At 45.8% G+C, this 22,902-nt stretch overlaps 1 protein-coding gene across 9 annotated transcripts in view; it reads right to left on the reverse strand.

Annotated features, from left to right (window-relative positions):
• The window catches only part of MAP7D2 (MAP7 domain containing 2), a 111,422-nt gene extending 90,119 nt beyond the window's left edge, over positions 1–21,303 (reverse strand). For 5 of the 9 annotated variants that reach the window (XM_055376746.2, XM_055376745.2, XM_019019692.4 and 2 more), the window contains exon 1: positions 21,075–21,303. In XM_055376746.2, coding sequence (XP_055232721.1) covers positions 21,075–21,204 — 130 coding nt within the window. In that variant the 5' untranslated portion in view covers positions 21,205–21,303. The remainder of the gene's footprint in view (positions 1–21,074) is intronic. The other 4 variants (XM_019019691.4, XM_019019690.4, XM_019019688.4 and 1 more) reach the window with 3 other exon arrangements.
• Between the last annotated feature and the right edge of the window lie 1,599 nt (positions 21,304–22,902).

Below are 22,902 nucleotides of genomic sequence, written 5' to 3' on the forward strand. Positions count from 1 at the left end.
GGGCCAGTGTGTGGGGTGAAGCACCTAAGTAGTGTGTGTCAAAGAGGGGTGGGGCCAAAAAACAAGAGTGCTCTTTTCTTCTTCTATGTCTGTGGAAAAATACTAACTGCACAAAGTGGGAAGAGAAAGCTCACCTAGGACAGTGAGAACTAGGACCTAGGATAAGAGACTTTGACATACTTATAGGAAGAGAAAAATGAACGCTACTGTCAGTGTTTCATTAGGCGACGAATAAAAAGGAATGCTACCGGCTGGACAGCCTCCTGAATAGGGCATCACTGGATACTTCAAGAATTTCAATCATAAATTAAGCAGTAGGTGGGGGAAAAAGAAATGTCATTTCTATGCAGAAACTGAAGAACGTGGCCAAAGATAGAGGCCACTTCCAGGTGGGAAGTGCTGTCCTGCTAACCATGGGCCACCAAAGTATAAGTGACTGTCCCTCCCAAAAAAATCACTTGCCTTCGGGACTCATAAATGCACAAAAACTGACCCCAGCTCTCAGCCAGAATGAACAGTTCATCTATAGCCTTATGGTCCATTTTTCTATTTTCATTTATGGTACTTACCAATGCTCAACTTGGATTACAGTAAGTTAGAGACAACCTATCTCACTAGGTTACTAGTTCCCTGGAAGGCAAAGACCATACATAAATATATTAATATGACTATATTGATATAAGTGTACACTATAACAAAAAATCTTTTTTATGTCCACAGACATCCAGCCTAGGTCCTCGTACTGGCTACACGGATGATAAGCTCCCTTCCTACTTCACAGAGTACCACCTCTGTGCAAGACACTGCACTACAAACACTTTCCATGCAACACTTCACAATCCTCCTGTCAACCCCATGAAGTATTTCAGATATGTTCCCATTTCACAGGTAAAGAAGAGGCCAAGAAACTAACCTGTGGCCGGGTCCTATAGCTAGTTAGTGGCCAAGCCAGTAGGTGATCAGATTAAGCGGGAAATTCTTAACCGAGATGAAAGGGCTCACTATGGACAATTTGTGCAAACAGTTAGAGAAGAGAGACACCAATGTCACAGGAGTAAACTCCAAATAAAAAGTTACACCAGGAGGGTTTAAACAACTGGAAGTGGTGTAGGCCACAGAAAGGCTCTTGGTCCCCACATTTATGGAGACTTAGAAGTTTTGTGAAAAGGATGCCAAGGGGTTGTCCGCTCTCTCCACAGGGCGGCGGGTAGCAAGAGGAGACATGTTTCTATCAACATAAAGAGCTTCCTGACCCAGGAGGTGAAGGGTACCCCTCCAGCCCCAGAGAATGTTGAGCGGAGATCCAGTGCCTGTCCTGGAAAAAGTGAACACCCACCTGATTACAGAGGACAGCTCACCCCATATTCTTTCTCGAGATCACCTCCAGACCTGGATGGCAGGGAGTAAAGAGGGAGTCCAAATCCCAGGGGGACAGTTCTCAGCATGAATGCTGCCACCTGACATTTTCCACATCTCAAACACAGCAGGCAGAGATAAGTGGATGTCTAAGAAGTCAGCAGCACTCCATAAACACACGGCCACAGTTTGGTTCAGGCTGCCCCAACCCTCATGGTGTGTGTGCCATCCACACTACTCAAGGCCCAGGTGTGACCCACTCTGGCACAGCCAGCTTGTTTCAGATCAGCCTGTGAACCACACATGTACTTATTAAATTAGTAAAGCTGTGACACTGTCAGTACATTTTTAAACAGGGACCAATAACTCTGGCACAGGCCTGTCGCAGTACCTCCTATCCTGAGATAATGCTTTTCTTCAAAGACCGACTCCCTTTTGATCCAAATACCAACCAGCCAGGTTTTGGTTGACCTTGTGAGGGCCAAGGAAGTCCTCTGCCACACTGCAAGTTTATACTCTCTCTCTCTCTCTCTCTCAGGTCACAGCAATGCCAAGCTGCAGGAATGCTGCCACCACCTCGGCAGCCTAGAAAGGTAAGAATGAAGCCTAGAAACCTTACAGCCCTCATGAAACCAGGTGTGTGCCCAGCAAAGTAAACTAGGGAATGAAACAGAACCCAGAAAGTGCTTACTTGCATCAGGATGCTCCCGAAAGAAGCCATCATCCTGTCTGCCTTTTATCTAATACTAATCCCACCTTCCGAGATTCTTTCTCTAGTACGAAGACATCTGTGCCCACCATCCTGTGTCCAGGGGCATTGGAAATTAATCTCTACTCTGGCTTCACTTTCTGCAGACATTCCAACCTCAAGTTTCCAAGGTGGGTTTAAGTCTACACACATGACAGACATTCCCTGAGATCAAGAAAGCATTACTTACCTTGGAGTCTTTCCTTCTGTAAGTAAGAAGCTGCAGTATGTTGCTACATGAGCAGAGTCCAAGGAAAAGGAAAACCTGAGTCCCTGCAAAGGGTCCAAGATCAGACTCCCCAGTAGCCAGCTGGAACTGTATTTTCCTCTCATTTACATATACAGTGAAGTCATTTCCAACCAACACCCATAGGAGTCAAGGCCCAAATTTCCTTCTAGGGCATTACTCACTTATAGATTAACTATCTTGGGAAAGACAACAGTGTGCAGAAGGTGGAAGCCAGGTTCTTTGCTCTACTCCTATTTTTATTTGAGGGAAATCCTACTTCCCTCAGATCCGGGGGGCTGAGCAGAGTTGAGACTGGGAGCATGGGCTTTCATTTATATCTTTAGCTCTGCTTCCCTGCTCTGCTGAAAACTGCCCTCAGTCAGTTCTTCGCATCCAAGGACCTTTTATTAAATCAACTACTATATAGCCTGCTCATGAAGTAGTGCTTAGTTTGGCTAAGAGGAATGTAAATACATATTCATAATATAATGCTTATAAGTTGCAATAAAGCTATCACTGGAGCAAAGGAGGATGCACTGCTGGGGTGGCAGCCTTGGACTTGCCCCTACATCTCCACCAGTATAGCTACAATTCAAAAGACTGACCATACCAAGTACTGACAAAGATGGGGAGGAACTAGAACTCTCATGCACTGTGGTGGGAATGCAAAATGGTACAGCCATGTGGCTGGCAAAATATTGGCCCCAAGCTGTCGATGTTCTAGTTCCCAGAACCTGTGAATATGCTATCCCATATAACAAAAAGACCTTTGTAGATGTGATCAAGTTAAGGCTCTTGAGATGGGGAGATTATCCAGGATTTTCCAAGTAGGCCCAAGGTAATCACAACAGAGGTAGGTGAGTTAGAGAGAAGAGATGTAACAGTGGAAGTAGAGCTGGGGGGAGGGAGGGGAAGGAGCAAGAGAGAAAGAGATTGGAAGATGCTATGATGCTGGCCTTGAAGACGGAGGAAGGGGCCATGAGCCAAGGAATGCAGGCAGCCTCTAGAAGCTGGAAAAGACAACCTGGCGTGGTGGCTCAAGTCTGTAATCCCAGCACTTTGGGAGGCTGAGATGGGCAGATCACCTGAGGTCAGGAGTTCGAGACCAGCCTGACCAACGGGGAGAAACCCTGTCTCTACTAAAAATATAAAATTAGCTGGGTGTGGTGGTGAATGCCTGTAATTCCAACCACTCAGGAGGCTGAGGCAGGAGAATCGCTTGATCCCGGGAAGCGGAGGTTGCGGTGAGCCGAGATCGCACCACTGCACTCCAGCCTGGGCAACAAGAGTAAAACTCCGTCTCCAAAAAAAAAAAAAAAAAAGAAGTTGGAAAGGACAAGGAAACAGATTCTCCCTTAGCACATCCTGAAAGGCTCTGCTGACACCTTGATTTTAAGACTTCTGACGTCTGGAATTGAGATAATACATTTATTTTGCTTTAAGCCACTAAAGTTTGTGATAATCTGTTATAGCAGCAATAAGAAATGAACACAAGCCACTTTGGAAAATGGTTTGGCAATATCCGCTAATGCTGAATACATGCCTATCCTATCACAGAATGGAACCTGTGTTTTGATTTACCATGTTGGAAACACTCTTTTTGTAGAATTTACGAGGTGACATTTCTGAGCCCATTGAGGCCTATAATAAAAAATCGAATATCAAGCGATAAAAACTAGAAACAAGCTAACTGTGAAAATGCTTTGTGATGTGTCGTTTTATCTCACAGAATGGAACTTGTGTTTTGATTCAGGAGGTTACAAACACTCTTTATATAGAATCTATGAAGTGACATTTCAGATCCCATTCCACTTCTAGGTATGTACCCAACAGAAATGTATGGGCATCAAGGTATCTGCACAAGCATAACGCTCATAAAAGTTTTAGTCAAAAGAATAAAAAGCTGGAAAAAAAACAATGTCCATCATCAAGAGAATTGATAAAACAAATTGTGACACAGTCACACAAAGTACTACTACTCAGAAATAAAAAGAAATGAACCACTGGTACCTGTAACAACATAGGTGAATCTTGCAGACATAATGTCAAGTGAAAAGAAAAAAAAAAAACAGACACAAAGAAGGATATACTTGATGAAAAAGTTCTGGAGATGGATTGTGGTGGTGGCTGCACAACAACATGAATGTACTTAATGCCACTGAACTGTACACTTCAAAATTGCTAAAACAGTAAATTTTATGTTACATATATTTTATCACAATAAAAAAGTATCTCCTAAATGAATCTATTTTAATACAATTTAAAAATAAGCAAAGCAAATCTATAGTGAAAAGAGGTGAGAACAGTGGTTACCTTTGAGAGAAATATTGACTAGGAGGAGGCATGAAGGAGCCTTCTGGGTACTGAAAGTATTTAACATCTTGATCTGGGTGTGGGTTACATGGTTGTATACATAATCAGACTGTGCACTTAAGATTTGTGTACTTTAGTTTCCAAGTGCCAATCCCAGTTTTATTTGCACATGGTTTATCTGCATTTTCATAATCAATGCTGTAATGGAAAATGAATAAGAAGGGAAAAAACCATCAAAAGTGTGTGTGGTTGGGGAAGGCTTCAGAGAGGAGGTGAGGTGTGAGCCAAGTACTGAAAGATGAACAGGGTAGACAGGAATGAAGATGGCAGACGCAGAGAGGAAAAGAATTCCAGGCGAAGAGAACAGCATGTACTCAAGCAGTCAGGTGCAAAGTGTGCTGAACATTCTGAGCGGGAGTGGTTACAGGCCAGAGAGATGGGGGTGGAGGGGTAAACTGGAGCCCCATTCCAACATGCCTGAAAACTCCAACAGCAGTTTAGAATATACTCTTTAAGAAGTGCTAGGCAAGTGTCAGAGGAGATTAAAGCAAGAGAATGACATGAAGGATCCATGACAGGGACGGTGACCTGGACAGAGGGACAGAGATCCCTAAGGTTCTTCTGATACTGGTGAGGCTCTAGATGACAGAGTCTGACCCAAAGCACTGGCCATGGGGATGCGGTCATGAGAGATAAAGAAGGCAGAACCCTCGGGTTTGGCTGTAATGGGCAGGGTTGGGGGGGGGGGGTCGTTCTAAGCTATGTGGCTGGTGATCCCACTAACAAGAAGGGTAGATAGCAGCCATATGCTTCCCTCTGCTTCCTAGGCCAGCTGTGGAGGATCACAGCATCACAGAGTTGGAACGCACCAGTAAGATCACCTTGTGTACAATCTCATTGTACAGACAAGCAACTGAGTTCTAGGGGCCAATGTCTGAGGCCGCAGTTTGTAAGGAGCAAGCTAGAACGAAAGAGCTGAGACTTATCCATTTTACTGAGTACTTGCTAGAGAATAGGGAACACGATTAACTCAGCAAAGGCATCCAATGCCCCCACCAACCTCACTACCTGCCACGGGGTTCTCTGGCCTAGGGTGTGGTTGAGGTCCCTGCCAACCTTTTGCTGGAAAAGCTCTGCCCACAGCTCACCGAAATCCTGCATAGCTAGCTACTGGTTTTATCTAATGGTTTGGTAATGGCTTGTAAGTCAATCTGGTTTCTCCAACCAAGTTGTGAAACTAAAGACCCTGGCTCCAGTTTTTACTCTTCAGTTGTGCCAAGTTGAAAAGCCGAGACAGGACAGAGAGGATTGGCTGACTGTGGGCACTCCAGGGCCACCACAGAGCCAGGAACAAGTCTTGTCTACCAGTTTGATCACTGTCCTACAGACCTGATACAGTGTCAAGGAGCTAACTGCTGGTTCTGTTCTTGGTGGCCTACCAGCATCTGAGAGTGGTTGAATGACAAGTGCCAAATATCAAAGCCTGTACAGGAGAAACCAAGAGTAGGTGGGTTTGAAGTAACTCTGTTTGAGATCTGAAACTCCTTCCTCATTCCTGATCCTAATCTGTCGAGGTTAGTCAACATCTAGTTAATTGTACAGTCCAATACAGAAGCTACTACTATATGTGCTGATATAAATTTAATTTTTTTAAATTTAGAAATAATTAAAAACTCAGGTCTTCAATGCTCAACAGCCACATGTGGCTAGTGGCCATCATATGGAACAGTTCAGACCTAGAACATTTCCAACATCACAGAAAGTTCTACTGGACAGTGTTGTACCTTGCATGTCTTATCTCTGCTTGAATTAAGAGCCATTTGCTCTGATATAATCTTTACATGCCAAAGTGTAAATAATCCTTTTGATTTTTAAGCAGTAAAGATAAAACTATGTACCACAAAGGACATTCAACACTCCCCAGTAGAAAGGCACTGAGAACCCTTGGGCCTCTTGGTTGAAACAGAGAAACTAAAACACAACTAAGAGAAATTAAAGTTGAACAGGGTATAGTGAAACAGTCCATTTTCCTCACTTAATTGTTCTTCTATAAAAAGATTAGGGATATGTGGAGCTCAATGGACTATTAATAAGGAGCAATTATTCTTCAGAAAAAAATTTGTGACTAGCAAAAGTAAAATCAAGTGAAGTGGAAATTTAGGTGGGTGAGGAGAGGAAAAAGGGAGAGCAGGAACATGTTTTGCAGTAAGAAAATGGCAATTAAAATGCATAATTTTTAATGTTTAGTTTATTATCTTTTTGAGACGGAGTCTCGCTATGTAGCCCAGGCTGGAGTACAGTGGCACAATCTCAGCTCACTGCAACCTCTGCCTCCCAGGTTCAAGCAATTCTCCTGCCTCAGCCTCCCGAGTAGATGAGGTTACAGGCGTGCGCCACCACACCTGGCTAATTTTTGTATTTTTAGTAGAGAGGGGGTTTCGCCATGTTGGCCAGGCTGGTCTCGAACTCCTGACCTCAGGTGATCCACCCCTCTTGGCCTCCCAAAGTGCTGGGATTACAGGCATGAGCCACCACGCCTGGCCTAGAATTAGTGATTTTTTTAAAAGAGCTTTTGGTCTGTAGACATAACTACAACTGCTTAAAAATATTGATCATCTAGCTAATGAAAATGATCAATGCTAAATTTTATTCATAACACGTATCTCCACCAGGGGAAAAATTACCCAGGTACAAGGAAAGCTTCCACTGAAGGCTGTCACAGTATTTCACCACCCATTGTCACCCCTGACTGGTGATCAAGAAAACTAAACAAATACAATTAATAGGGTAGAAAAGAGCAAAACCTGCTAAGAGGTGATGCTATCCCCATGAACAATACACTTTCCCTCTGGTAAATGTAGTGCTGAAAACGCGCTAGGTATTGAAGGAAGAGAACATACAGGAACCCCATGGGGGGCTGTTTTTAAGAATAAGCACATCAGGAGAACTCGGTTTTGCCCAGTTTACGATTCAGACAGTTACTTCAAGTTAATAGCACATATTAAGGTGTTGTTCTGAAACAGGGACATAGAGCACTGCTTAATAAAGGGCTGCAGGTGCCTGGTGAGACTCCAGCTGCGAGGTCATTTCCTGCCCTCCCTCCCTCCTTCCAGAAAAGATTAAGATTGCTTATATAAAATACAGTAGAAATAAATACAGAAAGTAGGAGAGAAAGAGAAAAACAAGGGTAGGGATAAAAAATGGAGCTGAAAAGGACGTTAATCCCATACATCTACCACAGCAACCAGAGTACCACACTGGTTGAGTTGCTAAACCAAGAGTCAACTCTGAAGGAATCAGTGTCCAACGGTGAAGACAGACCAACTGCTCAGGAAGGAGACAAGCTGGTCTGGGAAGGGGCTCATCCTGCAGGCCCTGAAGCAGGTGCTGGGTAATCAGTCCACTAAGGCCATCTGTAACTAATGGCAGCTCTTTCACATCAAACCTAGAAAGATGGAGGCAGAACCAGCCCAGATACACTGCAACTTCCCTGTTTAATGGTGTAGTTCCCAGAGTTAGGGCATCTGTCCTAACAGTCAATCAGTACCTATTGGTCAGAATCAGCAAGTGGCTTCTGTGGACAAGGCACTAGGAAGACATGACACCAGCTGGGGGAGATGACCAGATCTAATCTCACAGAGCCCATTGAATCCCGACTCAGCAGACCCTACCCAGCAGCAGGGATTCCTGACCCCGACCCCAACACCAAACCCAGGAGATCCTAAGCTGGCTAATACAGCTCTCTCCTCCCACAGTTATGGTTCCATGTTTTTTCAATACCATGCTTTCTGTCTTAGTCTGTTTTCAGTGGCTATAACAGAATATCACAGACTGGGTAACTTATAACAAACAAATTTACTTGGCTCACAATTCTGGATGCTGGTGGTGTCAGCATCTGCTTGGCATCTGGTGAGGGCCTTCTTCTTGCATCAAAACATGGCAAAAGGGCAAGAAAGCCCATGATACAGAGAGAGCAAATGGGGGCCAAACCGAACCCACTATCAACAATAATCCACTCATGAGGGCAGAGCCCCATGGCCTACTCACTTCTTAAAGGTCCCATCTCTTAATGCCATCACAATGGCAATTTTGACATGAGTTTTGGAATGGACATTCAAACCTTAGCACTTTTCCTCGATGACAGCTTAATAGTTCCCACAAAGCCAAGTCCATCCCCTTTCCACAGTCTATCAGGTCCCCAAGACAATAATCTGTGTGAGGACCCACTAGTCACAGCCTCAGTGCACTCCCTTCACCCAGGCTGGGGAAAGCAAAATCAGGATATCCCTTCGAAAGCCTGGGGAATCCGGGCCTGCTTTGCCTGATATGGGGGAGCCCATTCCATCAAAGTGTGTTTCCATTTCCTCTACATCCACGAAGAAGAGATCCAAGCTGGACTCACTACCACAGCACACATACTGTGCTTCACGCCATACTTGACAGCACAGTCATCACACTGAATACTTAGTCACCATGAGACTCAATGTAGACCACAAAACTCCCTGCGTGATGGAAATGCTCTAGGTCAGTGCAGTCCAATACAGTAGCCGCTAGCCACAGTTGGCTATTGAGCACGTGAAACGCAAACAGTCCAAATGGAGACACACTAGAAGTGTAAAATAGACATGGAATTTCAAAGACTTGCTGCAAAGAAAAGAATGTCAGATATCTCATTAATAATGTTTAATATTAATTACATGCTGAGGCTAGGTGAGGTGGCTCATGCCTGTAATCCCAGCATGAGACCTGTCTCTATTTAAAAAAAAAATTCAAAAATGATCCAGGCATGGTGGCACTCTCCTGTGGTCCTGGCTACTTGGGAGCTGAGGTGGGAGGATCGCTTGAGCCTGAGAGGTTGGGGCTGCAGTGAGCTGTGATGGCAGCACTGCACTCCAACTTGGGCAACAGAGCGAAACCCTGCCTCTACAAAGAAAAAAAAAAAAGGACTACACACAGAGCTGATGAACTTTGGAGGTTTAGTAATGACGGCAAGGGCGGTAGGCTCGGGGTAGCCCACGGCAGAGGGCGGTGGGGAAAATGATGAAATCTAATGTGCTGTCTGGTTCTTTCAGCAGAGACAGAAGGAATGCTCATCCTTGGAGAGGATTGTGAGGGACCTGGTTTCACACAGGGGAAGCCAGGGTTGGTTGGTTGTTTTGCCAAATTTTACCTACTTTGGGGAAGGAAAGTGTGGTTAAGGGAGACAACTTGGTATATAAGAGGATGAAGGGGCTGGGCGCGGTGGCTCAAACTTGTAATCCAGCACTTTGGGAGGCCAAGGCAGGCAGATCACTTGAGGTCAGGAGTTCAAGACCAGCCTGGACAACATGGTGAAACCCTGTCTCTACTAAAAATACAAAAATTAGCTAGGTGTGGTGGCATGTGCCTATAATCCCAGCTACTTGGGAGGCTAAGGCATAAGAACCATTTGAACCGGGGAGGTAGAGGTTGCAGTGAGCCAAGATCACGCCACCGCACTCCAGCCTGGGGGATAGAGAGAGACTCTGTTTCCCACCCCCCCCAAATTAATTAATTAATTACATGCTGAAAGATAATATTTTGGAATACACTTGACTAAGTAAGTTGTATTATATTAATTTCACCTGTTTCTTTTTTCTTTTTCTTAATGTGTCTACTAGAAAAATTAAGATTACATATGTGGCTAGCATTCTGTTTGTATTAGCCAGCACTGACTTCTATTATTTGGTTTTTTTCTTTTTAAAATTTTTTTCCTAGACGCCAGGCCCAGTGGACAGTCTTTTTCTTTAAATTGACTTATTTTCGCTTAGTTTTTGTACTTTTTTCACTTTTTACTCATTCTGAAAATATTCAGAAACTGTAGCATGATGTACTAGTTGTAGTTTTAAAATAAATTGAAGAATCAACAGAACTATTAACCTAAAGTTAAAAAGATAAGTCTGTCCACATGCAATCTAAAACCCTCTTATGTACCATACCCTTTGGGAAATACTGGCCCAGAGCAGAGCTATTCAAAGTGTGTCCTGTGGACAGGTGCTAGTCTCTTTTTTTTATGTTTTGTTTGTTTGTTTGTTTCTTCAGGAAACCCTGAGCAGCCTAACCCTGATGGGCTGTGGGGAGGGAGCATAATCTCTTTATTATTCATTATCAGTCTGCAATAAAGAATAAAAGCATAAATTGAGAGCATGCTTCTTTTTTATTTTTTTTTGAGACAGAGTCTCACTTTGTCACCTAGGCTGGAGTGCAGTGGCGCCATTTCAGCTCACTGCAACCTCCACCTCCCTGGTTCAAGCGATTCTCATGCCGCCACTTCCCGAGTAACTGGGACTACAGGTACGCGCCACCACATCTGGCTAATTTTTGTATTTTTAGTAGAGGCGGGGTTTCGCCATATTGCCCAGGCTCGTGTTGAACTCCTGACCTCAAGTCATCTGCCTGCCTTAGCCTCCCAAAGTGCTGGGATTACAGGTGTGAGCCACTGCACCCCACCGAGGGCATGCATTTAGAACATTTACAGCAACTGGACAGAGTATTTTGTTACTTAATGAGCTCTTTAAATCTAATATTAATCTAACCTGATATTTAAAAATTGGGACTTGTATTTTCCATGTCTTTCATATATTTTTCTTTACTGTGTTTTACCAAGATATTGGTCAACAGCAGATTGGAAATTTACAAAAAAAAAAAAAAAACTAAAAACTGCTCCTTTACCAGAGTTAGTTTGAGACACACTAGCCTAGAGTATCAGAGAATCTTCCAGGGTCCTTCTAGAGCAATGACCACAGTTACAGCAAGAACCTCAATCACACCCAACACAGTGTCCTAAGGCAGGAAGCTGATTAAGGGTATCTTCAGATCCTTAACAATAATTGTGGGCACACAGAGGATGGGGGGTTCATTCCTGGTAAACTAGGAAATTACATTAAATGGAACTTATCTTCCTCTAAGCATTTTAATAACATTTTTGCTGTAATTCTAAGAAATGAGATCCCCATCGCCTTTGGGGAGAAAAACAACTGTGTACTAAGTAAAAGGCATACAAGATCTTTGTAAGATGTGGCTAGATAGTACTGAGCTAGATCCTCAGAGGGGTACAGCAGATGTGGGAGACACAGCTCATGCGCGAAAGGAGTTTATTATCCATCCGTGGAGGCACAGTGGCACGGGAGGTTAAAAATTCTCAGCTCTGGGTCAGTCGTGGTGGCTCACGCCTGTAATCCCAGCACTTTGGGAAGCCAAGGCAGGTGGATCATAAGGTCAGGAGTTCGAGACCAGCCTGGACAACATGGTAAAACCCCATCTTTACTAAAAGGACAAAAATTAGCCAGGCATGGTGGTGCGCGCCTGTAGTCCCAGCTACTCGGGAGGCTGAGGCAGGAGAATTGCTTGAACCCAGGAGGCGGAGGTTGCAGTGAGCCAAGATCATGCCACTGCACTCCAGCCTGGGTAACAGAGCAAGACTCCGTCTCAAAAAAAAAAAAAAAAAGTTTCTCAGCTCCGAAGTCAAACACACTTGGGTGTGAAGCCTGGTTTGCCACTTACTGTGTGCCCTTGGGCAAATAACTTAACCTTTCTTCTTTTTTTAATCTCTCACCTCTGGCTGAAAACATAACCTTTCTTAATTAAAACATATAATCAGCCCACTGTATTCAAGGGCTGCATATCCAAGGATTCAACCAACCACAGACTAAAAATATTCTGATTAAGGCTGGGCGTGGTGGCTCATGCCTGTAATCCCAGCACTTTGGGAGGCGGATCACCTGAGGTCAGGAGTTCGAGACCAGCCTGGCCAACATGGTGAAACCCCGACTCTATTAAAAATACAAAAATTAGCCGGTTGTGGTGGCAGGGGCCTGTAATCTCAGCTACTTGGGAGGCTAAGGCAGGAGAATCGCTTGAACCCAGGAGGCAGTGGTTGCAGTGAGCCGAGACTGCGCCACTGCACTCCAGCCTGGGCAAGAGGGTGAGACTCCATCTTAAAAAAAAAAAAAAAGAAAAGAAAAGAAAAGATTCAGATATTCAGATAAAATAAAGTGGATGGTTGCACCTATACTGAACATGTACAGACTTTTTTTTTTTTTTTTTGGTCATTATTCCCAAAACAACGACACAGTATAGCAACTATTTGCATAGCATTTACATTTATTATCAGTAACCCAGAGATGATTTAAAGTGTAAGGGAGGGAGGGGCACAGTGGTTCACGCCTGTAATCCCAGCACTTTGGGAGGCTGAGGTGGGCAGATCACTTGATTTCAGGAGTTCAAGATCAGCCTGGCCAACGTGGTGAAACCCGATCTCTACTAAAAATACAAAAAATTAGCCGAGCATGCTAGTGCGTGCCTGTAGTCCCAGCTACTTGGGAGGATGAGGCAGGAGAATCACTTGAACCCAGGAAGCGAGGTTGCAGAGAGCAGAGATTGCACCACTGCACTCCAGCCTGGGTGACAGAGCAAGACTCTGTCTCAAAAAAACCAAAACAAAAACAAAAATGAGTCAGACATAGAGGTATATGCCTATAGTCCCAGCTCCTTGGAGGGGCTGAGGTGGGAGGATTGCTTGAACCTGGGAGGTCAAGGCTGCAGTGAGCTGAGATCGTGACACTGTACTCCAGCCTGGGTGACAAAGTGAGACTCTGTCTCAAAAAAAAAAAAAAAAAAGTATAAGGGAGGATGTGCATAGGTTACACGCAAATACTATACCATTTTATATCAGGGACTTGGGCATCCTTGATTTTTGGTGTTCTTGAGAGGTGCTGGAACAAATCCCCCATGGATACCAAGGAACAACTATACTTACCTATTACAGTAGATATTCTCCAAAAGGGCCACTAACAATTTCTCATTTCCCAGTAGGTGCATGCTGCCCTCACATCAACAGGTGGAGTCTATTTCCTCTCCCCTTGAATCTAGGCTGGCCTTGGGACTTGCTTTGACCACTGAACGCAGCAAAAATGACATTCTGGGACTTCTACGTGCAGGCCTTAAGAGAACTGGCAACTTCTGCTTCCTCATTCAAAGCACAGCAGCCACGCTGTTAGAAAGTCCAGGACAGACTCCCTGTGATTAGGTACCTGGACAATGAGAGACCATCTTGGACATTTCAAGTCCAACTGAGCTCCCAGCAGACCAGCAGACTGTACCAGCATGAGGGACTCCAGGTGACCCCAAATGGAGCAGCAGAACTTCTCCAGTAAGCCCAGGCAACCCCCAGAACTATGAGAAATAAGTTTTGGAGTGGTTTGTTACACAATAATAGATAACTGAAACATCTCTGAAATGACAAAAAGAATATAAAGTGATTGCGAGGATGAAAGTAAAATAATGTGTAAGTGCTTATACTGATACTTGGCACGTAAGTGCTCAACAATTAGCGGCCATTACTGTCTGGGAAGCTAAAATGAACATGTGCAGTATATAACTGCAGACTGCTGTGTACATTACATTCAGGTTCTGAGCGCTTTGCAGGCCCTGTGGAGTGGCAATGTACAGGAGGTGAAAAGGCAAGGCTTCAGGGTAAAAGCGCGTCTTAGACCTGAAGGACAGAGTATGCAGAATACTGGTTTCTAAACCTCTAATGCATGAAGACCCACCCTAAGACTTCTAGGCAATTGCAACGCGTGTCTGCACCAAAAGCGGAAGACTGTCCCGGCAGAAGTCTCGTGGTCTCTATATAGACAGATGGGTGGTTGTGAGGCCAGGAGGAATGAAGAATGTTAATGAGTATGGGGATTCTTTGTGGGGTGGTGAACATGTTCTAAAATTGATTGTGGTGATGGCTGCAGAACTCTGTGAATATACTAAAAACCATCGAATTGTGCATTTTAAATGGGTGGAATATATGGCATATGAATTTTATACAGATGATAAAGCTGTTTATTTTTATTTTTGAGTCAGGCTCTCATTTTGTCACCCAGGCTGGAGTGCAGTGGCGCAATCTCAGTTCACTGCACCCTCGACCTCATGGGCTCAAGCAATCTTCCCGCCTCAGCCCCTAAAGTAGCTGGGACTACAGGTACGTGCCATCACGCCCAGCTAATTTTTCATATTTTTTGTGGAGACAGGGTTTTGCCATGTTGCCCAGGCTGGTCTTGAACTCCTGAGTGCAAGCGATCTGTGGGCCTCAGCCTCCTGAAGTGCTAGGATTACAGGTGTGAACCACCACGACCAGCCATAAAGCTGTTACTACAGAAACACAGAGGGTGGGAGGGATGAAGAGGGTGAGATGACAAAGGAGCAAGGAACATTCCAAAGGGTTGCCTGGGGGCTACAAGGCACCAACCTATTTGGCAATGAGAGGAAAAACCAAGTCTTTTTAGGTGGTGAACGAACCCAGCACTGGTCAGAAGCTAGGAGCCCTGGGGACAGACCCTGTCATTCCAAGGATCTCAGGCATTTGGCATGACTGCTGTTGCCTCAGACGCTTTGCATGCATGTGGCTCACTCATACCTGTTTTCCTTTCGCTTAAATGACAACCCAAACTCTGCTAGTCACAAGGCTTTTAAAAACAGAAAAAGTTCCTAGGCAAGAGGAAAACAAATGCTTCCCAACAGAAAAGCAGATGGGGGCTTGCATTCAGACTGACCTCAGAGGCAGACGAGGCGGGATCCCAAGGCCTAGTCAGACCCAGAGCCTCAGATGCCAAGACGGTAAACTCCATATTTAAATGTGGCCGACTCAGATGTGAGGTGGACAGTAGACACTCCCTCCCTAAGGGCGGCTGCCCTCTACTACCCCCTCTTCCTTCTTCTGGTGAAATTCCTTTCAAAAGGAACCGGAGGGCAGGGCCATGGGAAGTTTTCAAATCTTGGAACTGCCGCCTGAGCCAACTTAGCACATGAACAGCCCCCTAAAACCAGGCAGTATCATTGTATCACCAGCCAATATATCTCATTACATCCTCTCAACAAGACCCACCAGGATATTTACCAACAGCCCCCAGAAATCTCCATCTCTCGCCTGCCCAAATCAACCTTGTGAATCCTGTTTTGTAAGGCAATCAATGTAATTACAAGAAGACAAAGTGTTCTTTTAAAACACTAGCCACTGCAGAAGATGGGGCACCTGAGAGGAAAACATCCTTTCATGTTGGAGAGGAAGCAGGGTTAGAAATGACAGACTTTGAGCAGCTATGTCACCATGGCTAGGATATCAGAAAAGAAATCACAAAGACCTTCAGCAGTTTGTCCTGAAGGTCCTGCTAAGTCTAAGTCCTATGCTGCCATCAGTAAAAAAAAGCCAGGAGCCACAAACCAAATACAACTTTGTAGGAAGTTTGTGGTCCTTCCTACTACCAAAGAGACTCTAGAGGCACAAACTCAACTTGTTCTCTTGTTCTTCTTGATCTGAACATTTTTTTTTAAGATCGGAGTCTCACTCTGTCGCCCGGGCTGGAGTGCAGTGGCTCAATCTCCGCTCACTGCAACCTCCGCCTCCCGGGTTCAAGCAATTCCCTGCCTCAGCCTCCTGAGTAGCTGGGATTACAGGTGCCTGCCACCATACCTGGCTAATTTTTGTATTTTTAGTACAGACAGGGTTTCACCATCTTGGCCGGCCTGGTCTTGAACTCCTGACCTCGTGATCCACCCACTTTGGCCTCCCAAGGTGCTGGGATTACAGGCGTGAGCCACCACGCCCAGCAATCTGAACAGTTTTAGGATTAAAGCATTCAAGAATGGTTTTAAACACAACTTTGAAAAAGGATGAAGAACTCCGATTTCTTGGGGACCCAATGCCTTTGCTACTCGGGCCCTCTCTACTTTTTTTTTTATTTTACAATTTTTAATTTGTGTGGCTACATAGTAGGTAGTAGGTGCATATATTTCTGGGGTACATGAGATGTTTTGGTACAGGCATGCAATATGAAATAATCATATCATGCAAAACAGGTTAGCCATCCCCCTCAAGCATTTATCCTTTGTGTTACAAACAATCCAGTCATACTACTAGTTATTTTTAAATGAACAATTAAATTATTATTGACTATAATTACCCTGTTGTGCTATCAAATACCAGGCCTTATTAATTCATTCTATTTTTTTATACCCATTAACCATTCCTACCTCCTTCCCACCCCCCAGTACCCTTCGCAGTCTCCAATAACCACCTACTCTCTATCTCCAGACCCCACCCTATTTTGTTTTTCTTTTGAGACGGAGTCTCGCTCTGTCACCCAGGCTGGAGTACAGTGGCGCGAGGTCAGCTCACTGCAACCTCCGCTTCCTGGGTTCAAGCGATCCTATGCCTCAGCCTCCCAAGTAGCTAGGATTACAAGCATGCGCCACCAGGCCCGGCTAATGTTCGCATTTTTAGTAGAGATAGGGTTTCACCATGTTAGCCAGACTGGTCTCAAACTCCTGACCTCAAGTGATCCACCTGCCTCGGCCTCCCAAAGTGCTGGGATCCTGGGCATGGTGGTGCAGAAGTTGCAGTGAGCTAAGATTGTGTCACTGCACTCCAGCATGGACAACAGAGTGAGACTTCATCTAAAAAGAAAAGAAAAGAAAGAAAGGAAAGAGGAAAGAGAAAGAATGAAAGAAAGAAAGAAAGAAAGAAAGAAAGAAAGAAAGAAAGAAAGAAAGAAGGAAGGAAAGAAGGAAAGAAAGAAAGATCGATCAAAGTGCTATGATTATAGGCATAAGCCACTGTGTCTGGCCGCCCACCCTACTGTGAACCCAAGGGAGGTTATCCTGAACTTCCAGTTTGTACCTCTATATTCTCATGCTCCAGGGCAGGGGATGAAGATATGCAGATGGAAGGACATGAGGAAATGCCATCTTACTGCAAAGCAATTCCCTCCTTCCTAGGGAACAAGGGGCAAAGGAGTTTAATTCAGTAAATAATGTATACTACTCAGGTGACTGGGACACAATAAACTGAGATTTCACCACTATACAATTCATCCATGTAACCTAAAACCACTTGTACCCCAAAAGCTATTAAAATAAAAAATAAAAAAATATTTTAAATAACAGTATTTATCTGTAGAATGCACTGGAAAACTCAATGGGCCTCAGGAAACATGCTTTACAGTTCTATTATCTCAAACTTCTCCACCAACACATTTCTGTAATCCAACTCATCAGTGATTTATGAGCACTCAACCCAGTGTATCTGCTCCCAGCATGATGCGATTGGGAAACAATGGTCACAGACCTACTGTGCACAAATCCCTAAGGAAGGGTAGGATGACGACACAGTCACCTTCTGCACCAGGCAGCACTGAGAGAGGTGCCTATAATCTGGACCCAGGCCTTGCTCTCAAGCTAATGATCTAATAGAGGAAATGCATCAGCTTGAGCACTTGTGTGTCAGGCCTGCTTTACAGACATGAATTCCTTCATCCTCAAGACAGTACTCTGTCTCCCAGTGTTGTTCTTCAGCAACCCCAGCCCCCTTATTTGTGTGTGTGTGTGTGTGTGTGTGTGTCAAACAGAGTCTCACTCTTTCGCCCAGGCTGGTGTGTAGTGGCCATCATGGCTCACTGCAGCCTCAACCTCCAGGGCTCAAGCGATCCTCCCAGTTCAGTCTCCTGAGTAGCTGGGACTACAGGCATGTGCCACTACACCCAACTCTTTTTGTTTTTTTTCTAGAGATAGGGTCTCACTTTGTTGCCCAGGCTGCTCTCAAACTCCTACGCTCAATCGATCCTTCTGCCTCAGCCTCCCAAAATGCTGGGATTACAGGTGTGAGCCACTGCATCCAGCAAGTGTGATATACTTGACAACTGCTTCTAAAGCCCATTTTAAACAGGAGAAAACTGAAGCTCACAGATGTCAAATAACTTCCCCAAAATTACACAGTAAGAGAGAGTGCTGACATTCACACCCAGGCAGTCCCGACCTCAGTCTACTCAGCTTTAGTAACAGCAATGGCCAGCAGAGTCCGGCATACAGTAGACACTCAATGACCATCTGCCTAGAGGAGCATGAAGGTTAATATAATACAGGCAGAGGAAGAGTGCTTGGCTGGAGGTACTGCAGGCACAGATAGGAGGAAGTTCATTAATTCTGACTGAGAGAACCTAGAGGAAGTGAATTCCTGATGGAAAAATGGGAGAAGGGAGTACTTCAGTCTGAGGGGGACACAGGGTCTGTGTGACAGTGATGCTGTCCGATGTTATGGTTGAGATCTGGTGATTCTATCTGCTGGTTAAAGGTTGTTAAGCAGATTGAAACAAGCACTGGCTCATTTGTTATACTATGTGTATCAGACAAGCACTAAAATGAACAGTAGATCTGGTAATTTCTATTCAGAGGTAATTAAAAGGAAAGAAAGAAGGCATCACTAGGGGGTAATGGGAACATGCACAGGATTTCAATATCGGAAGAACCTGTTGCTAGAGGAAACCACCAGCGGTATTTCCTTTCTGTCTTTTACACAGCTCCCAGGAAAACCACTTGCCAACTCATATCCCCTAAGTGTGCAACACAAAATTGTTGGACAGCCTAAACATCTCAGGTCTTTCTGTATTTTGCAGCCTTCACAGCACCCAGCCCAAGCTTAGGAATAATGGTTGACTCTCTAGAAAAGCAGGTTAAGTCTCATTAGGAATGGGTCCCAAATGCTAAGGGCCTGGGTAAACAAGAATGATCAGTATCCAGGACAGATAATTATAAAACCTCAAAATCATCATTTTTCTAAGGAGACTTTACTTAAGTACCTGGCCTTGCTAACTCCCCCAAACAACAAATGGTGGTATCACCTGGCACCTAAATTAAACATTCCAATTTTACCATACCAACCTTAATGCACATAGGTGCTTATTTCACATTTTAAACCTTCACACATATTTTTCTATATTTCCAATTTCAAATGAAGGAAGATATCCTTAAGCTAATCTTAATATCAGAAGAGTGCATTAAATGATTCTACAATAGTTTCCAAACAGAACTTAAGAATCTCCCCCGCAAAAGTACCTCCTCCCCTTCCCCAATTTTGTTTCCATAAAAAAAAAAAAACAACCCCCCTTAAGTTCCTTCAAATAAAATCCAAGATACACTGAAAACCCAATCGTACCGCCCCTCCCCATCTCTCATGAGTACAACAAAACATCGAAACAAACTATTATTTAAGCTCTCAACCAAATAAAAATGCAAACTGAAACAACCTCTCCTTTTCAATGTTTTATTATACAAGGTCGCCTCTGCCAGGGAGGGTCGTTCTGGTGGGTAGTTTCCAGGTTCTTCCCTAGCAGATGCAGCTTGAGTGTTTCAAGCAAAAAGGATAAAAACAAAAGCACACATTTCAAAGGTAGTTATAACGTTATCCTGTGACAGTTAATGAATTCTGCCTTTAAAAAAGCATAATGAAAAATACAAACTGGAAATGATTTAAGCTATCTCCTCCTCCTATGAATGATGCAACTGAACGCCCAATCAGAAAATACCCCTCGCCCCCCCAACCCCAGTGAAAAAGCATGTTTTAAGAACATTTCTCTTGATTTCTTTCCTTTTCTTGGCCCATCGTATATAAAATACTCCCATCTTCACTATGTGATAATTCATCGAATTATAGTTTTGTGTGGTTTTTTAAATGCATATTAGACTGCAATAAAAAATGTTTTAAAAATGCCTGCCTTATTAACTAAAAATAAAAAAGTTGTTGTCAGGAAAAACAGCATGAAATCGGTTTCCATGCTGCTTACACCCCCGCACTACCTGCAACCACTTTACAGAACGTTAGCATCAGACCTGCTTATCTAAAATCCTGCCAAATGTCCTCACAGTCTCCCCCGCTGCCTCGCTGGCTTCTGGGCAGCCAGGGACGAGCCCTCCATGGCTCCCAGCATCGGCAGCCTCGAGGGCTGAGAGCCTTGTTTGCCCCGCTGCCTCGATTGAGGGCCGCGGCCGGGCCACCTGAGCAGCGTTCCCAAGACAGGGAGCGCATCCAGGCGGGAGGAGCACCCGGTCCGGGGCAGACGCCTGGCCGCCCGGGCGAATCTGCCTCTGCCAATGGGTGACACGCCGATTTTGCCCCCTGGAAACGCCAAGAGGCGCGAAGCTGGGCCACCTTCGCCGCGAGCTGCAGCGGCGCTCGCGCGCGTTTCCCAGAACGCAGAGAGGGCGCTCGCGGAGGCCGGGGCAACCCCAGAACCCCGCTCGGTTTATCCTAACGACCCCCATGCCGGCTGCTCCTCGAGGACAGGGACTGGACCCGCAGCACCCCCTCAGGCACCTCCATCCCAAACACACCTGCCGCCCACCCTAAGCCACCCATGTGTACCCACTCACCCAGGTCGCCCCAAGAAAGAACCCCGCCACTCGCACAGAGAGGGGTGCGGCCCTTGGATGCACGTCCGGACGATCCTGGGCCAGGGAAAGGGCGTTTATCTCAGCTCTGCGCCGCGCCCCTTCCCCCCACGCTCGAGGACCTTTGCCCTGGGCCGCCGGGCCCGCCCCCCCACAGGAACCCGAAGCCCTCGGGCGCCCGCCACATTCTGGGGATAATACCTTGAGGCCGGTAGTTGGGCTGAGAGGTCCGCACCGCGCCCGGTTCTGCGATCTTCCCTGGGAGAGAGGTTCCCCGCGCAGTCCCCTCAGGCCGGGATCCCGTCCCGAAGCCACCGCCGCCGCGCTCCATCGGGATGCGCCGGCCGCACAGGCGCACTGCCAAGCCCGCCGCGCCGCACCGAACCCGCGCGCGTCCGCATGCGCACGCGTCCTCACGCAGCACGCGCGCAGGGCGTGCACGTGCGATAAGCGCACCGGTTACCACGCACAGCGCACGCAAGGCGTGCACGTGCGATAGGCGCACCGCTTCCACGCACAGCGCACGCAGGGCGTGCACGTGCGATAGGCGCACCGGTTCTCACGCACGGCGCGCGCAGGGCGTGCACGTGCGATAGGTGCACCGGTTCTCACGCGGCGCGCGCTCGTAGCGTGTGCATGCAATGTGCACAACAGTCCTCACACAGCGCGTACGGGCGTGCACGCGTCCTTACACGCTGCTGTACACAGTGCACACACACAAGGCGTGCGTTCGCACACAGTTCTTCATACGATGCTTACATGCAACACGCACACACAACGTGCACACCCAGCGTAAATGCACCTTCTCACAGTGGCAGATACACACTCAAAGCGTGTGTAGATGTAGGGTGCAGTTTCTCAGACACCGTGCACACACATCCTCACTCAATGTGTGAACACAGAGCACATAACGCGCACACACGTGCTCACTCAGCACGCACACGTTTACACTCACTGGGTGTCTGCATGCAAACTCAGCAATGCAGCCTTGGGAACAATTTCTGGCTAGGCCCCCAGGTGGGTGCCAGTTGGGCCAGTGACATCTGTGCAGACGCCAGAGGACCCGCCCTCCATGCATAGTTAGGTTCCAGTTTTCGAGGCGCACGGGTAATCAGTGTTTAGTGACGCCCCACCCTCAGCGTGCGGTCACCCAGAGAGGGACAGCAGCAAGCTATTGGGGTCGATCTTCAACTAAGAGGCAGCGGCACGCGCCGTAAGCCGACCTAGGCCTTTCAACGACACCCCACTCCGCAGCCAATTTGGTTCCTCTTCTCCTGAGGCGTAAATAATGCTGACTGAAACCTCTGCGATGCCGGGTGTGGTGGCTCACGCCTGTAATCCCAACACTTCGGGAGGCTGACGCGGGCGGATTGATTGAGCTGAGGAGTTCGAGACCCCCGTCTCTACAAAAAAATTTTAAAAATTAGCTGGGCATGGCGACTCATCTGTGGTCCCAGCTACTTGGGAGGCTGAGGCGGGAGGATCGCTTGAGCCCGGGAGGTCGAGACTGCAGTGATCACGCCACTGCACTCCAGCCTGGGCGACAGAGACCTTGTCTCAAAAGCAAAATAAAACAAAAAACCTCTGAGGAGGATCTCTCCGAGAAGACACACAAGAAACTGCTAAACGTGTTGCCTCCTAAGTAGGCACTTTTACCACTGCCATGCACATTTATTATCTTTTCAAAAACATTGAAAAAGACATCTTGGCAGGGCCGGCTCAAGCCTTTTGTTTACCCAGGCCTGCCAAGTGATAACCCGTTCCCATGGAGCCCCAGGCTGCATGTTTTTTCTCGTTGGAAGGTGACCAGCCTGAAAGTTTTATTACCACTCCTGGGGGGAGATGTACACGATTAAAAATGAAGCTGAATAATGGGTACAGGTTTTCTTTTTTGGATGAAAATATTCTAGGATTATGATGAGTGCACAACTAAGTATACTAAAAACTATTGAATTGTACATTTTAAGCGGGTGAATTTTATGGTCCCTTAATTATATCTCATTTTTTTTTTTTAATGTGAAGCTGAAAC

The sequence above is a fragment of the Gorilla gorilla genome, chromosome X (genome assembly GCF_029281585.2).
Source record: "Gorilla gorilla gorilla isolate KB3781 chromosome X, NHGRI_mGorGor1-v2.1_pri, whole genome shotgun sequence".
Lineage (NCBI taxonomy): Eukaryota > Metazoa > Chordata > Mammalia > Primates > Hominidae > Gorilla > Gorilla gorilla.